Here is a 16324-nt window from a genome sequence, read left to right as displayed (position 1 = left end):
GTGGCTTGCTCGTTGGCATGGATCAGAGGAAAAAGAGGGAGGGATTTCATGGCGGATTGGGATTTGGGAGGAGAGATGCAACGCATGGGGGAGGAGAGTGTGTAGAGGATAAGCTTTCTCGAAATAAAAAGCGGTGGTGGGAGATGAGCTGTGTGTGTGGGCCTGTGAGCATAGCTGGGAAAACGACCGGCCGAGAGTTCGGCCGGCGCGCCGAACCCAAACGATTCCCGAATTTATTTTGTGGATTAAAACTTGTGTAGAGTCCTGTAATGGGGAGAGTCTAATTTCGTGATTACATTAAGTAGTACGAACACGTGTAAGCTGCATGCTAATGTCCTGTCTTTTGTTCTCCCACTGCTATATGTTATTGTCGTGTCGAAGCATGTAATCATGGTTATCTCTGTATAATATTAATCAAGTTCTACCCTCATGGCAGGCATTTTTATTGACGATTTCTTATGACTCACACTACATTTAATTAATCATAACCTCTCATTTTTTTATTCACTATGTGTAGTCACATCAATCATAGCCCAGGAGGAAGATCTGTTAGGCGGAGAACACCTTCGATCTTGGTGCACCAGCAGTCGCCGGCTTTTCAGGTGCGTCCGGCTTACCTTCATTTTTCCTGCTCCTGCTGCACCCAGTTCTGCATAATCCTAGATTCAGTCTTCAAAATCACATCTTGCTAGATTTGTACATTCATAGATTCAGAGATCTAGTCCTTCAAATCAATTGCATCTGAAGATTCATACATTTCCACAGTCACTCCTTTCAGATCACGCGAATTTCTAGTGCACGTTCTTTACAGCAGGTTTCATTTAGATTATTTTGCTTAGAATTAACAGGGCCAGACACACTGTCCTGCTAACTTAGCAAGCAGCTCACACTTGATGCTACCGCGTACAAGATCGTACTTACTCACACACGAACCCAATGCAGTTATTTTTATCGTTGGTTCTGACTGAAATTCACCTTAGTGACGTAATTCCTAAGCGGTTGTCGTCGATTTATCTTGGCTAAAGTCACTGCAGCGACCAAAAGCCCAATTGCCTGTGCCTGCACTTAATGAATTTAATTGCATTTTCTGTCCACAATCCCAGCCTCATTATTTTCGCCGATATTATGGCCTCGAGATGTCGGATAAAGGCAGCTGCGACGGGGAGACCGCTGATGACATCGTTCATGAAGATAGCCAAAATTCAGCAGAGTGGTGACTCAGCTGTGCCACCAGCACCGACATCTCGCATGTCTGTCAAGCACACTATTGAAGTCATACAGACATTCAATGAGTTCAAGTGATTACTTGTCACGAGCTTTGGCTTTGGCGGCATGCTCGAACTCCAAATGTTGCAGAAACTGAACCTCAAATTCAGTACTTGGACAATGAGCAAGGTCAGCACCACCCGATGCGCCATTGTCCTGGCTGAGAACAAGATACTTAAGTTCTGAGCATAGGATGTTCACAAAGTCTTTGGATTCCCATGTAGACATCGCAACATAAAGGGTTGGGATGGCCACATCAAGCCAGAAGAAATTAAGTTCATAAAGTCGATGTGCTTGTCGGCAATAGACTCATTGGTCATGAACTGATGTGCTTGCTTTTCCGCCATTTTGCTCAGCCTGATTGTCAAGCAGATACCGGAAACCCCTATCTAAGCTGGAGGCACCCTATCGAACCTGATTTCTCAGTAAGCCCGTCACTCTAGTTTTTTGAAGCTCCTCAATTGTAATTTCCCTGTCATTTCTTTTTAAATCAATTTCCCATGCTCTGGTGAACTTATCACTTTCATTTCAACCAGACTCTGGTGTTGTCTGATTCTGGTTTCTTCCACACGGTAACAATACAGAAGTAGTTATCTGCTGACTCGATCAAGTATGACATAGCATCGTCTCAAGCGGTACACAATGATCCCACACATGTTTTACTAAGTTATCCATATGATATCCACCTACATATACACACAACTTATCAAGATTTTCTGTTTCTGAAATAGTTCATCACACCGGTGCCGCGCCCGGAAGGCTGGATGATTCTAGTGTGGGATATGCTACAAAAAGTATTAAATGTGACTGATCCTCTTTATGCCAAAAGTTCAACCAATCACCCATACAAGGAACGCGACGAAGCCTTGGCATGGAAGCTGCACAATGCATTACTCTCGTGCCTTGGCATGAATTCTATCCCGGATGGCCAGCAACCAAGGAAAACTGGTGGATCAAGCATGAACCCACAACCGATGACATCTTCACGACGTAAGTGACACCAGGTCAGGACTACATCCTTATTGCTGAAAAGACTCACCCCTCGTTCCATGTGGCACGCTTTCTGCATTTTTGCAGCGACAAGACAGGTTTCTGCACAATGCATTTCCAACCTGGAAATTGACACCTCCATACAAATTTGTTCACAGCACAACATATCCAAAATACAGAGGGACAGCCTGCATGAGTGCTTGAAGCTGCAGGGTAATTTTTCCCAGATTTCTAAGAAGGCATTGTGGAAAGTCTTAGCACCTTCAGACTCCTTCGACGACTAGGAATCCTCCTTCATCACTCACCGGAGGAAATTTCATGCATCACATCCTGATAGTTATTTGTAGCTTCCCCGTAGAGTTTTTTGGGTTGTAAGGCAGTACAAATACCATGAACTTGCCAAAGCTATGTTGGTTTCAGATTCTGCCAGAACCTTGTTTAATTTCTTATCTGCTTCCCATTGCTTTGATCATCTAGACCCTGTATACCAGTGCGACCCACTTGCCACTTACTTCATGTGACGCCCATTTTTATTTAGGCGTTCAGCTGCTAATATAACAAACTGCTCAGCGTATCCCACACACATATTAAAATGGCATGCAAAATGAAGGCATTGCCATGACATATCCAACCAAATGGTAACCTTGCAGCTTGCACAAAGTCTCACATGCCAATATTCATGGATGTTTGTCTAAAGGAAAACCCTTCCTGCCCCGGCAGGCTTGCAAATATGGTGCCATATCCTTAAGAGATCAAGAAAAGTTATCTACACGTGTATTCATCCATATACCATAACCAACCACACCTCATGATACTATCAGCTCCAAGTCATCACAGCAATACATCACACACATACACTTCAAACATCACTGTCTTTTACATGCAGAGATCAACACAAGTTTGTCAAAACCAAAATGAGACATCTTGCCACACTCATGCTACCTACCAAAACACACAGGGTTTTCCTACAAGTCCTGTCCTCTAATCACTTAGAGGTCTGCACGCAAAATAGTCAGCTGCAGTCTTCACCTTTTCTGCTTCCATAGACAGCGGGATAAGAAGTGCCCACACACCACTATGAAGGATGGGAGCTAAACAAGATTCCCAGTGCGACGAATCCCATCTAATTACTAGAACTAGTCTTAGCTAGATTTTCTTCGCAAACTTGAACTCTTACACATAATATAACTAACTACATCATGACATGGCCTCTCCTTCCTTTTTCAGAATAGCACTTCGTGCATCATGAAGATTGGGAGCTCATCCTTTTCCCCCTTCATGGAGATCACCTCGTATGCAAGCTGCTTCTTTAGATATGCTAGCTCGTCCTGCAACACAGTTCATTTGTATCAGTCACTCCCATGAAATCATCAACAGTTTTTCAGCATTATTACATATGTTTTCCTAATATGTACTCACCCCAGAGAGCTGATGCTCAAGGTATAGGCCATTGTATTCTCTGAAGTAGTGGGAAACCAAAATCCACAGCTTCTTGGACATTGCTGTCCTGACCTGCGCACACCACCATTGGCTGGACTCGATTCAGCATGGCACCTTTGTCTGCAAGTCGATCATGTAGGCCAAGACCATCCCTAACTTCTGCATAAGGTAACATCACTATCAAATTTCAACCGATTATATGCATCCACACTTGTGTCACCTACATCACAAGTTCCATCACGTGCATGTACACGGTGAAGTGTCGATATGAGAATGTGTTGTTCTATATACTGTCTTTCTGGTACTGTGTCAGGTGAGCTGGCAATATATCTCGAGCATCCTTCATCCACCTCTTCACTATATGTTTCACTGGTATTTCTTTAGCTCTAATGAAGTCTAGAACCTGCACAAAACAAAATTCAATTGCTGTCAGCAACTACTTCACCCGAGCCACCCTCGAAAAAGCTTGCCTAAAAAAATATTACAAACCTTCAACACATGCCTGCACAACAGGCCCACGTGTGCAAACTGGCCACACTCGAACTCGAATTCATTCCCCTCATCAAGCATTGTAACCTTGTAAGATGCCCTGCACCACTTCTCCCTCTTCTCTGCTTCACTATGGATTGCAATGTACGTCCTATGTTTGTCAACCTCTTCAACTTGATAAGCCCCGCACTCGTTCAGTATGTGCCCAAACTGTTCGAACGTTGCTCTTGTACAAATCTTGCTGGCATGCCTCTCGACTACAAGGTTTGCTCTCATAAGCATTCTCCCCTGCAATTTCAGTGTACATCAAGGGAGATTCCATTATAGATACAGAACTTAGTTACAAATACGCAAGAGAAAGGAAATATAAATCCACATCATCCTTACAATTCTAGTTTGTTTCTCCTCGTAGTTCTCCTCCCATTCTCAGCCTACAAACACAGGCACATAAATCATGAAGTTTTCTAAATGCACGAACCAATCAGCCTACAACTCATAGGCACATCTAGCTTTATTCTTGTAATTGCAGAGAGTAATCACCCTAACAATACACGCACATATAATCTGAGATGAGTTTTCAAAATACAGGACAACAAATAGTCTGCAAAACACCAACCCTTAATTTAGTAATTAAGCCTGGAAACACAGGCTCATGAGGCATGGATTTCCAAAATACAGGGAGCAAACAGCATGCAACCACTTGGACACGAATCAGAAATCTTTTCCACTAGAGAATAGTAACCAACCTGCATTTCTGCTTTCATGGATTACATGCGCATATAGCCTACATTTTTTTGAACGCACAGAACAAATCAGCCTCGAAACACAGGCGGATACAACATGAAATTTACTAGTGCAGACAGCAATCAAGCACTTGCTCTAACTGCATGATTTATTGAATCGTTTGTAACTTAAATTACAGATTTTCTGATGGAAGGCAAAGTTGCTACTTCACCAACCTTTTGTTCCACCCCGGTGCTTGGCAGCTTGGGGATTCATCTTCCCCATCAATAGCTCCTGACATTGGCGGCGAGCTCTCCTTTCTGTTCGCCGCCACCCCCTTCGCCCACAAGATTTGTGCTTCACCTGCGGTGCCACTTCGAGATCCCCCACGGCGAAGGCATTCACAGCCGCCGGAGCCGGCACCAAGCTCTCCCCTACCTCCCCTACCAGACTGGATCCGATCTTGCAAGAAATCCAACTTCTGGATCAGCTAATGAGAGGGCTAAAAAAAAAGTGCATGCAGCATCGCCAGAGGAACCAAAGATCCATACCTGCTGATTGGTTGCATCAGAAACTCTCGCCGGCGGCGTTCGTTGCCTATGTCCCCGAGTCTACCCACGCCCTAGTCGCGAAGACTCTCGGTCCTGCCTTCAATTCGTTTCTACCACCACGGAAAGCGAACTTCGTGGTCCACGAATCTGACGGCGAGGCGGATTCTGTTCCACGGCTCACCACGCCACAGCCCGACGGCCGTCCACACGGTCGTCAACTCTTCCCCGCGCCGTGGCCCACCTCCCATCGCTTTCGCATGCGTATTTCGCTACAGATCTCGTTTTTCTGGCGGACCACATGGCCGCGTATATAACTCTGGCACAGATCCCCAAGCGTTAAACGACGACCTAGATAACGAGCTCATTTGAGCTCGCGCTCAATTACTCCGCGTCCGTTCGACATCTCTTTAAGTTATTTATTGATCAAGCTAACGGCAAAACTTTGATCAAAATACATATATACACACGTCCTGGTTAACATATAAACCATGTTTTTACAACTACACATCCTAAATTACAACAGAGGAAAAAGGTGCACACGAGGCCTCTCATACATTAGCAACAAATGGCATTGTCCCCTTAGTCCTATTTGAGTGAATATTTGTTAAATTTTCCTGCGCAAGTACTCATTGCCATTCTCCACTCGGCTTTCTTCTGTTGTAAGTGGCTCATCCATCCATGTAGCATCCTGTCTGATCGATGATTTGTTGTTGTCGGTGGATTCATTTTTTAGAGCAACTTTCGATGGTTTCGTAATTACCATTTCATACTCCCTGATCCATTGCTAGCAAAAATAGAGTATATTGTAAGTACATCATGACCAAGAGTGCTCCAATTTTTCATTGGCGTACTTGCTAACAATTGGTGCTTAATTAATTACAATCTTGCATGATGATCTTTCCTGTATGTGGTTTGAAATTTACCAAAACCCATCTAGAAATTTTTTGTGGTGAATCAGAACATGGTGATTCGAGCAGTCCCAGAGACCTGAAGTTGTTTACATTTGGCCAGACGATCTATGTTCTGGGTGCGTTTTTCAGAAATATACCACTACTCCAATTTCTTAGAAACAATTACCAGTAGGAGTTTTCATTGGTGGTTGCATTCACTAAATTTCGGTGTCGTCTCTCACAGTTTTTGGGTGTGTTTACTGGTGGTTGCATTGTTATCTTTGCGTTTGTTATGCTGGTATCTGGTATCTGGTGTTTATGGCTATCGCTTTAGTATCAATTTCAGTTCGGTTTGTTATAGTTTGTAATAGGAGGAGATCATGATTTCTTTGGAGGGGGCGGCCCCAATTTCCTAAGAAACAAAAAGGTAGTGTTTGTAAGAGGAACTGAAACAAGCGAAATGTGATTGTTCCATTATAGTAAATAACAACGCATGCCTACATTTTGGTTGGAGCAAGAAACAGGAATCTAATGTTTTGCCAGCCATGCATGTGTAATAACGACGCATGCGAGTACTGCTGAATATATGATCCATAAATCAGAAGTGCACATGGTACAAAGTACAACAACCACATGTATCTCCTCAACGGGAGAGAAGTAACAACCAAACATCGATACAATAGTGTGACCGGCCATGCAGAACTGGCTCGACATACATACTCCTCTCTGTCTCACATGAACAGCATTTATTCGTATATCTGTGTGTGTGTGTGTGTGTGTGTGACCCGAACATAGTTAGTGTCGATGGATGGCACTATAGGCGGCGACCATGGTGGCCAGTGGTTGATCAGCGAATCTTAGAGCAGTCCACGGATGAGCTAATGGCGTAGGGGATGCTGACGCCGCACTTGGAGGGGATGCCAGCGGCCTTTCCAGCATTGAGCCCACCAGCAGCACTCTTAATGCACTTGCACGCCGCTTGCTTGTCAGCGGTGCTCCGCGCTGCGCCGGCCAGACTCCTGACACCACTGCAGCAGGCCGCAGGTGGGCTGGAGCCGCTGCCGCGTGCATAGGAGATGCAGGGGCTCAAGGCAGAGCTCACCTGGCCACAGGAGATTGCAGCGTCTGTGGCTGTGAGGACCATTGCTGCCACGAGGGTGAACAACACGAGTTGAGCAGCTGCAGCACGGGCCATCTTGATCAAGCTAGCAATAGTAGTAGTGCTGAGCTCAGATGTAGATGATGAGATGGATGGACTTGCTAAGTGGTTGTACTTGTGAGGAGTTCTGTAGGGGATGCATGAGCTTAAATAGGGATTCTGGCAAATATGGGATCCCATTCGTAATAACTGTACACAAGTATTGCGTCCAGATGGACCAATTGGGTTGATGCACGCGAGCAAATACATAAATTTAGGTTGTTGTTTGAAGTTGGAATCCATCGATGGTCGTTAATGCATTTTGCTGGATGTTGAGTTGGGCCCCATGGATGGACCTAGCGTGTGCACAGCAGATTAATGACGGGACTAAGAGGTTTACCTAATCTCAGTCTCTCGTGGAGTAGTGTAGTTGAGTGCATTGATGACAGTGAGCTCGAACCATGAACTACATAAATCTGACGGTGCATGTGATCTTATAGGGCTCTAGTTAAATGACTTTACTCATTCTGTCTCAAATGTTAAATTCGACAATGTGCCAATGTCACGGTTTGATACTCATCGATGTCGTCTTCAAACGTATATTTTGAATATCGATTTAGTTTCTATGAAATACTCTCTTGTCCCATAATATAAGATCGTTTCTCAAGCTAACATAGCTTGAAAAACGATTTTATATTATGGGACGGAGGGGCGTGTCTTTCAAGTAAATAGCAACGTATTATATATGTCAATTTGACTAAGTAAAACATCAACTATATTTGGCAAACGGCCTTGGCGAACAGATCCTGATAGCTCAGTGGTGAGGCGAATACGGGTGGATTGTGCCACTACCATAAGGCCTATGGTTTCTCGAACCACATGTGTCATGCCTCAACATGGCAATGGGTGCCCGCAACCCGCAAACCCGACGGGTAAAAACCCTATTAGGGTAAGGGTTTGAGAAAATATATACCCATGGGTATATAAATGGGAAGAAATTGTACCGAGTGGGTAAGGCGGGTACGGGATGGGAAGGCCATACCCATACCTGAGTACCGGCATATCCGCATACGGGAAGACAACCGCCAACCTCGACCCAAAATCCTCTCCCCTTAACCACGTGCATGATGTTGTTTAAATGTGTTGATCTTGTTTTGTGAACTCATAATTTTGTCTTTGATTTTGGTGATCTTATTATATAGTCGCCTTCACTTGATCATTTCTATGTAGGAATTGCACAAGTAGCTTGAATGAAAGAAAATTAGAGAAAAATGTGTCCCTCTTGTTTGTCTTGTAATTGAAAAAAGAAGAAAGAAAATATGTCAATGTTTCTCTAAGAAGTTCACTTAGAGGCTACTCATCCATGATTGTAATTGGAAATTGTTTGGTGCCATCTAGTTCAAGCTTATTGTTATCTACTTCTAAAAAATAATACCATTTTTTATTCCATCGCACGTGGTATATATGTGCTGAAATACTAAAATGTGGTATATATGTGTTGATTTTTTGTGTATATATATACTAAAACTCATGCCAATATGGATGGAATTTGAGAGGTGTAACACAGAAGACTCATCTCATTATGTGCCACTGATGTAGGATCTCAATCTATTATACGATGCCACCATGGAAAGAGGTCCAGAGGGTGCACGCATGGGATGTAAAATAGCACAATTTGGAAACAAAAAGGTAATGAATAAAAAAGGGATTTCTATTTTCTATTCCTATGACCTTGGTTGCTTAGTACTCCTCAGTTTTGCCCCACACAACTAACATCCCTCACTTTTCTCCTCCTCGCCCGACACTCAAAAATGCCGAACCGAGCGTTTCTGTCCGGTCAACATAGTTGACCGTTACCTGGCGCATATAGTGATGCATGGAGCACCCGGGAGCCACCTGTCAGCATATTTATTAGGGAAAAATAGTGGAATAAAATGATGGTCGGGCATCCCAGGACCCACATGTCAGTGTCTGGTTTATTTGCAAAATTAAGGGTGGAATATAGTGCCGCCCGTGGGGGTCGAACACGAGAGCAACGGTTGACTATGCATAGTGTGAGCCATTTTAGTCGGATGTGTCTTTGTGCTTATTTGCAGAGCCTCGACTATATGACCTGAATTTTTTTAGGGATTCTACATTACAGAAGGGCACACGAATCAGTGACCCTGGAAAGAAAGAACGTGCCAGTGTAAAACACATCGGATTCTGAGATTCAGAAAGTCTTAACAAGCACGATTTTTTAACAGGGGCGACATAAGATGGCCAGCCAGCGTCGACAGAGGCTAGTTGTCTTGATCGAACGAAAGGATAATGGTGCCATCATCGTCGTTGTTGTGGTCTTCATCGTCAAAGGAGAATAGGACGACGACATAGAGTGGCCGCCCTCTTCTGCTCTGCTCTTAAGCTGCCGCCACTTCTTCAGCCGCCCGACGCCTAACAGCCTCTGGCTGCGATGTGGACAGAGACGCGGCTAGCACCACCTGGTTGAGCTGCTGATGCGCCGAGCACAGGGCCTCCTCGGCCTGGGTAGTGAGCAAGACAACATCATATGCAGGAGTCATCATATCTTCCTCTACCTCGTCTTCCACATTGTGGACATCGAGGTGCTACTGCATCGCCTCGAAGGCCACCTCCTTGGCGCCTTCCTCCTCAGCCTCCCAGCGATTACGAGACAGCTCGGACAATGCCTGCACGAGCTCGGAGTTCTTGGAGTAGGAGCCCAAGCCCAGCGAGCCCACGCTGGAGTTGGGGCTGGTGCCAGTCTTGGAGCCCTTGCCGGAGTTGGAGCGCGCTGCCGCTGGTGCCGGGCACCGGCGCCCTGGGGCAACGACCTCCTGTGGAGAACCTTGCGGTCAGAAGCTGCCTTACCATGGCGGCTGTACTATATTTGGATTGGATTTCACAACGCGTGGAAGCAATGGAGTGAAATATCGGTGGAACGATTCCGAACACCGGTATTTAATCAATGGAGTACCAGGAAGGGGATACAAGTGGTGGCGGTTGATTGTTTTCACGACATCTAGAATTGGCGGGAATGCACGGTGGCGGGAAGGAGCGGTGGAGGCGGTGGCCGTGGTAATGGAGCACCTCCGCGTGGCTCTCCCCTCTTGGTGGCATGCGTACGGGCGGCGGCACAGCAGAGAGAGCTGCAAATTTTGCAAAGGACCCCTTGTTGACCGAACAATATATAACTAGAGCCCAAATAGACTGGATACTTTTCGAAAGACCCCCTGGTTATGAATGTGGCCCATTCATTTTTTATCCAAAGTAGACCACATACGATACACAATGCCCCAATTTCATGAATTTTCTTGTTTATTTCTATATTTCATCCATTTAGTGAATTTCTAGAGATTTATCAGGACTTGCTCAAATTTGAACTACAAGTGTGATTTTTTTGGTCCTGAAAATTAGAAAAAATCATTTTATGCTTATAATTGGTAGTGTAGGCACTGGGCACAACCAAAGTTGAAATTCCCAAGCATTTGCTAGGAATGGTCAACCTTGCAAGTTTGACCATGTTTTGGAAAAAAATCAAAGAAAATAATAAAAAAAACCTCAAAAATTGAAAACCTTTTGCATTGAGTGATCTTATGTGAACATGTTAGTAGGGAATATAATAAACTTGCAATACACAAGTTTAAAAATTGGGTCCATGTATATGTTGCACTTTTTTGGACTACTTGCATACATGTTGCACCATTTTGGAGTACATATGTACATGTTGCAATTTTTTTGATTAGCTCTGCAAGTGCATGATACTCTCTTTTTTTGAGGAAGAACGACAGTGGGAGAGGCTCCCACTGACTTTGTATTACTCACAAAGGAACAATTACATATGTGTTACAAAGGGTTTTTGTGGCCCCCCGGCCATGCTAGCTATCCACAGTCTTAGTGACCCAAGTTTACAATGTAATTAGACAGGAAGGGATGAAGATCCTCCCGGCAGTTATGTGTTAGCAGCTCCAAGGGATGCTTGAATCTAGCTAGCCATGCTCCATAGGAGTGCTGAATCCCTCTAAAGTGTTGATTGTTTCTCTCCATCCGAAGACTCCAAGCAGCCAAGAGAAAGATATCCATGAAGAGAGGTTGTCTCCAATTACCCCTACCTCCATGCAGAAGAGCCAGTCTGTTGTCAGCTATCGGCCATGTCACTCCAACTACATCCCAGGAGCGTTGACTAAAGGGGCAATTGAAGAACAGATGTTCCACCGTTTCCTCTCGAGGGTTTTGACAGAACATGCATGCATAGGTGCCCCCCATGACAACAAAATGTCTGCGTTTGAGCATATTCCTGGTATTCAGACGATCAACTAGGAGTAGCCACCCAAACATCTTGAATTTGATCGGGCTTTTAGCTTTCCAGAGCCATCCAAACGCCTCATCTACCACAACCTGTTTGTAGCAGTGGTTATAGAACTTCTTGGACGAAAAACGCCCGAGCAAGCATTCCCAGACATCACAGCTATCGGCGGCCAGCCGATTTTGCGGCAACCCCTCCTGGATCTCTTTGATTTCCTCTCTCGCCTGGGTCGAGAGAGGTAGACTAAAAATCGTGGATGGGTCAATTGCAGTAAGAACCTTAGCAATGGAGTCGTCCTCATTCAAACAAAATGAAAAGGCTCGTGGGTATATATCCATTAATGGGGAATCTTGAGTATTATCAAACCAAACATCTTTCCAGAACAGAGCACTAGATCCATCCCCGGGGGTGACTTTAGTGATCCCTCGGAAGATCCCACTGAGTTGCATCACATCTTTCCACCAGAAAGAGCCCACCGCCTCAGATGCATGCGGTATCTTGTTTCTGTAGTAGGCATCCCAAACAAGCTCCACTCAGGGAACATCTTCATGATTATAGAATTTGAAAAGATATTTTAGGAGGAGGGCTGCATTCTGTGTTTTAAGATCAATAACACCAAGGCCTCCGCAGCGTTTTGGGCGGCAGACAAGTTCCCAGGCCGCAAGAGAGTTATTTTTGACCCCGTCGTCAGAGTTTTTAGCCCAGAGGCAATATCTACGCAGCTTGTCCAGATGTTCAATCACCTTTGGGTGTATCTTGATTGTGCACATTGCATATATCAGCATCGAAGTCACAACTGAATTGACCAAGGTCAGTTTAGCCCCGGATGACATCAGTGACAGCGCAGTGGATGTCTTCCGCTCAACTGCATGAACCAGCGGCATAAGATCAAGGACGCTGGGCCTCGTCGTGCCCATTGGCAGGCCGAGGTATGTGAAGGGCATGGAACCAACAGAGTAACCAGAAACCCCAGCCAGTTCACAAGCACGTCGGTGATCAATGTTAATGGGTATGAGAGTTGATTTCTGAAAATTGATCTTCAACCCAATGGAAGTAGCATAATCTTCTAGGATAGCTTTCATACGGGCAGCCTGCACGGGACATGCCTGCATAACTAAAATCGTGTCGTCAGCGTATTGGACAACCGGGAAGTCACCCGCCCTATCACGAGGGAGAGGAAGATCAAACAGCCCTCGAGTAAAAGCATCGTTAACTGCTGCTTGGAGGAGATCAGCCGCAAGGACAAAGATCAACGGTGAGAGAGGGTCCCCCTGGCGCACTCCACACTTACAGTTGAATTTTCGACCAGGGACTCCATTAAGGAGTACAGAAGAAACCCCCGAGCCAAAGATCATGTTCATCCATCCAAGCCATTTGTCATCAAAACCCATGTGTTTCATAATTTCCATCATGGGGGCGTGCTCAATAGTGTCAAACGCCTTGGCAAAGTCTAGTTTGAGGAGGATGTTTTCCCTCGCTGAGGTATGGCATTGATGGATGTATTCAAACGACCACGCTAGGCAATCCTGGATAGTCCTCCCTTTGAGAAAACCGTACTGATTTCTGTGTATGATCTTGAGGATGACTTTCTGTAGCCGATTTGCCAAGATCTTAGTGATGATTTTCAGACAACAATTCAGTAAAGTAATTGGTCTATAATCATTTGCAGTTTCTGGAGAAGAGATCTTTGGGATCAATGTGATATACCCCTCACTAATACTGGTTATATCTAGCCCTCCGGCATGAAATGCATGGCACAACTCATAGAAGTCCGACTTGATGATCGGCCAGCAGCTCTGAAGGAAGCAACCATTAAAACCATCAGGACCCGGAGCCCGATCACTCGGCATTTCCTTAATAACAGTGTCAATCTCTTCATTGGAAAAAAGGTGCCGACAAGTGCTCCGGTCCCTCAATCGGACGGATGATTCTGGAAAGGTCAAAACGCATGTGAGTGGGTTTAGAAGAACCCAACCGTTCCTTATAGGTTTTGAACAACACCCCTTCCTTGCCAACATGGTCATGCATTTCCACATCACTGTCCCGAAGCATGGCGATAGAGTTATGTCTGTATCTCTCCGTGGCCAGGGATTGAAAGAGGTTGGTATTTTCATCCGCAAATCTGAAGTATCTGATCGTGCATCTTTTCCTCCAGTATTCATTCTGAAACTGTAACAATGTCTGCAAGTGAGATTTCAAAATTTTCCGGAAGTTTGATTCCTGGATAAATAGAGGTCTTTTGTCCTCGAGATTATCCATCGTAGCTAAAGATTCATTACAGTTTTGAATTATGATTTTCATCTTTGAGATATCCCGGCTCCATCTCTTGAGATCATACCTCAGAGTTTTCAGTTTTTTACAAATGCGGGCGGCAGCGTTCGGGGCATGGCATGCCTTGGACCAGGAGGCGGCCACCACCTCCATAAACCCGGAATGGTTAATCCAAAAGTTCTCAAAACGGAAGAGTTTGGACTTGGGGATAGAGGACTCAATTGTAACCACACAGTGAATATGATCAGACACCGGTTTTCCTAATGGCAAGACCATGGCATGATACTCTCATTCTATGTTGACCTATTTTTGGTTATTTTTGCATGTTGCATGTTTTTAAGTAAGTTTTGCATGTGGCTACTTTTAGAAAAGTTTGCATGATGCATTGTTCTTGAACATGCAAAAGCCACTCAACGTAGGTATTCCTAAAGGTAGCATACACCAACTTTGTAAACACATTCAAACATAAGTTGACGACATGATTAAGCTTAGCAAATCATAGTACAACAACTTCTTATTTTTTCAGTTTACACTGGACATCCACATATTGGATATTTGGCACTAGCTAGAAGGGGGTTGGAGACGCTTAAGATGATGAGCCAGGAGGTGGTGGGACCATTGAGAACTTTGCCCAAATTGAGCCGAGAGCTCATACGGCTCCACCACTATTGGGACAGTCTTGCAACCCGGCTTGGACTCTAAGTAGGGCCGCGACAGATCCTCCCCGACACCACCCTCCATCCAGTCCTGGTCATTCATTTCCTCATCCTCGTCATCCACTAGAATGGTCAGGTTCGTGTCTGCCGACGAAGGATGAGCGATGATCTTCATATCACCAGAGAGCACACCTCTTCTGCAACCTCGTTCTGGATGATGATATCCAAACCCCCTGGTATTTGTCGTCTTCCACATCCTCCTCCCACTCCTCGTCAGAATCCTCCCCCTTCTCCTTCTCCTCATCAGAATCCTCTTCCTTCTCCTCCTCTTCGGAATCCTCTTGCTCCTCCTCCTCCTCGTTACAAATCTCTCACTCCTCCTCGCCAGGATCCTCCTCCTCCTCATCCTCATCATTTGCATCCTCCTCTTATGTTTCCTCATCAACGACATCAATAATACGCAAATTTACCGACCCTTTCGGCTCTGGATTCGACGACGATAGGCGGGAGCAATACTCGAACCATCGCACTCGTTGTTAAGGATCCGGTGACCCCATCACTTCTTCCATTGCCCAGAGGATAATCTCCATTGAGATTGCGCCATTGTTTTCATGAACCGTCCGCTTCAGTTCATCCAATGTTACTTCCAAGGTTAGGCCCCACGAGTGCAACTCGAGAGCTTTCTCGCTCAGAAACCAGGAGCATATTTCCATGCACTTGGCCAACAACTGCTCGTCTCCGGCTCAAAATTCTTCCATTGCCCTCTTCCATCTAACTAGATCTAGCAATGAAGCAAAGACGAATTTTGCAAATCAAATTATTAAAAACGAACTCGATTGTAAGGATCAAAATTACAACATAATCTAAAGTGGGCTCCTATGAACGGATCCTAATTTCTAGTTTTTTTCTTTCAAACTAGCTGCCACTATCACAAATGCAACCCTAAAAAATCTTGCATAATGTTTCCAAACTGGAGCAGCTCAATTAACAACAATTCAATTGCTCAATCGCCCATTCAATCGAATGATCCAAATTGCTAGGGTTTCTATTAGAAACGTACATGTCGACCAATTATATCGGATGGTTCCTGCAGGCTGCGACGTATCACCAGGTCGCTTCACTATCGGAGCTCAGGCGGACGGTCAGAGTGGGTGGCGGGGCTGCTAGGGCACGGCGGCGCCGGACTGCTGATGACCCACAAGTATAGGGGATCTATCGTAGTCCTTTCGATAAGTAAGAGTGTCGAACCCAACGAGGAGCAGAAGGAAATGACAAGTGGTTTTCAGCAAGGTATTCTCTGCAAGCACTGAAATTATCGGTAACAGATAGTTTTGTGATAAAATAAATCGTAACGGGTAACAAGTAAATGAAGTAACTAAGGTGGAGCAAGGTGGCCCAATTCTTTTTGTAGCAAAGGACAAGCCTGGACAAACTCTTATATAAAGCAAAGCGCTCTCGAGGACACACGAGAATTGTCGTCAAGTTAGTTTTCAAGCTCCCGTGGACCGGTGCTTGGGTGCTGCCCTTTCTTGGACAAGCCTCCCACTTATGATTAACCCCTCTCGCAAGCATCCGCAACTACGAAAGAAGTATTAAGGTAAACCTAA

General features: G+C 45.0%; 1 protein-coding gene, 1 long non-coding RNA gene and 1 other non-coding gene across 7 annotated transcripts; 1 reads left to right on the top strand and 2 right to left on the bottom strand.

Annotated features, from left to right (window-relative positions):
* Nucleotides 1–260: 260 nt before the first annotated feature.
* Nucleotides 261–2741, top strand: LOC109760744 (uncharacterized). The gene is made up of 5 exons (XR_005766900.1): nt 261–602; nt 1104–1691; nt 1803–1901; nt 1998–2270; nt 2415–2741. It is a non-coding gene; the product is annotated as an uncharacterized lncRNA (long non-coding RNA).
* Nucleotides 2742–3078: 337 nt separating this feature from the next.
* Nucleotides 3079–5683, bottom strand: LOC109760743 (uncharacterized). Of its 5 annotated transcripts, none has more exons than XR_006668951.2 (7): nt 5460–5678; nt 5145–5359; nt 4932–4969; nt 4573–4616; nt 4186–4473; nt 3676–4099; nt 3079–3584 (listed from the first exon to the last, which is right to left on the bottom strand). It is a non-coding gene; the product is annotated as an uncharacterized protein (transcript). The 5 variants fall into 5 exon arrangements; XR_005766908.3 differs by lacking the exon at nt 4932–4969 and having other exon boundaries at nt 3676–3855; nt 3921–4099; nt 5460–5673; XR_006668950.2 differs by having other exon boundaries at nt 4932–5359; nt 5460–5683.
* Nucleotides 5684–6922: 1239 nt separating this feature from the next.
* Nucleotides 6923–7642, bottom strand: LOC109760741 (non-specific lipid-transfer protein 4.1). The gene has a single exon (XM_020319546.4). The coding sequence runs from the start codon at nt 7542–7544 to the stop codon at nt 7197–7199; it is 348 nt and encodes a 115-aa protein (XP_020175135.1). The 5' UTR covers nt 7545–7642; the 3' UTR covers nt 6923–7196.
* Between the last annotated feature and the right edge of the window lie 8682 nt (nt 7643–16324).

Source organism: Aegilops tauschii, unplaced genomic scaffold (assembly GCF_002575655.3).
Source record: "Aegilops tauschii subsp. strangulata cultivar AL8/78 unplaced genomic scaffold, Aet v6.0 Super-Scaffold_100251, whole genome shotgun sequence".
In the NCBI taxonomy this organism is placed as follows: Eukaryota; Viridiplantae; Streptophyta; class Magnoliopsida; order Poales; family Poaceae; genus Aegilops; species Aegilops tauschii.
This window is presented reverse-complemented; position numbering and strand designations above follow the sequence as displayed.

What these genes read in the sequence shown, in the direction of transcription:
- LOC109760741 (XM_020319546.4), bottom strand. Translation starts at nt 7,544, where the DNA reads ATGGCCCGTGCTGCAGCTGCTCAACTCGTGTTGTTCACCCTCGTGGCA.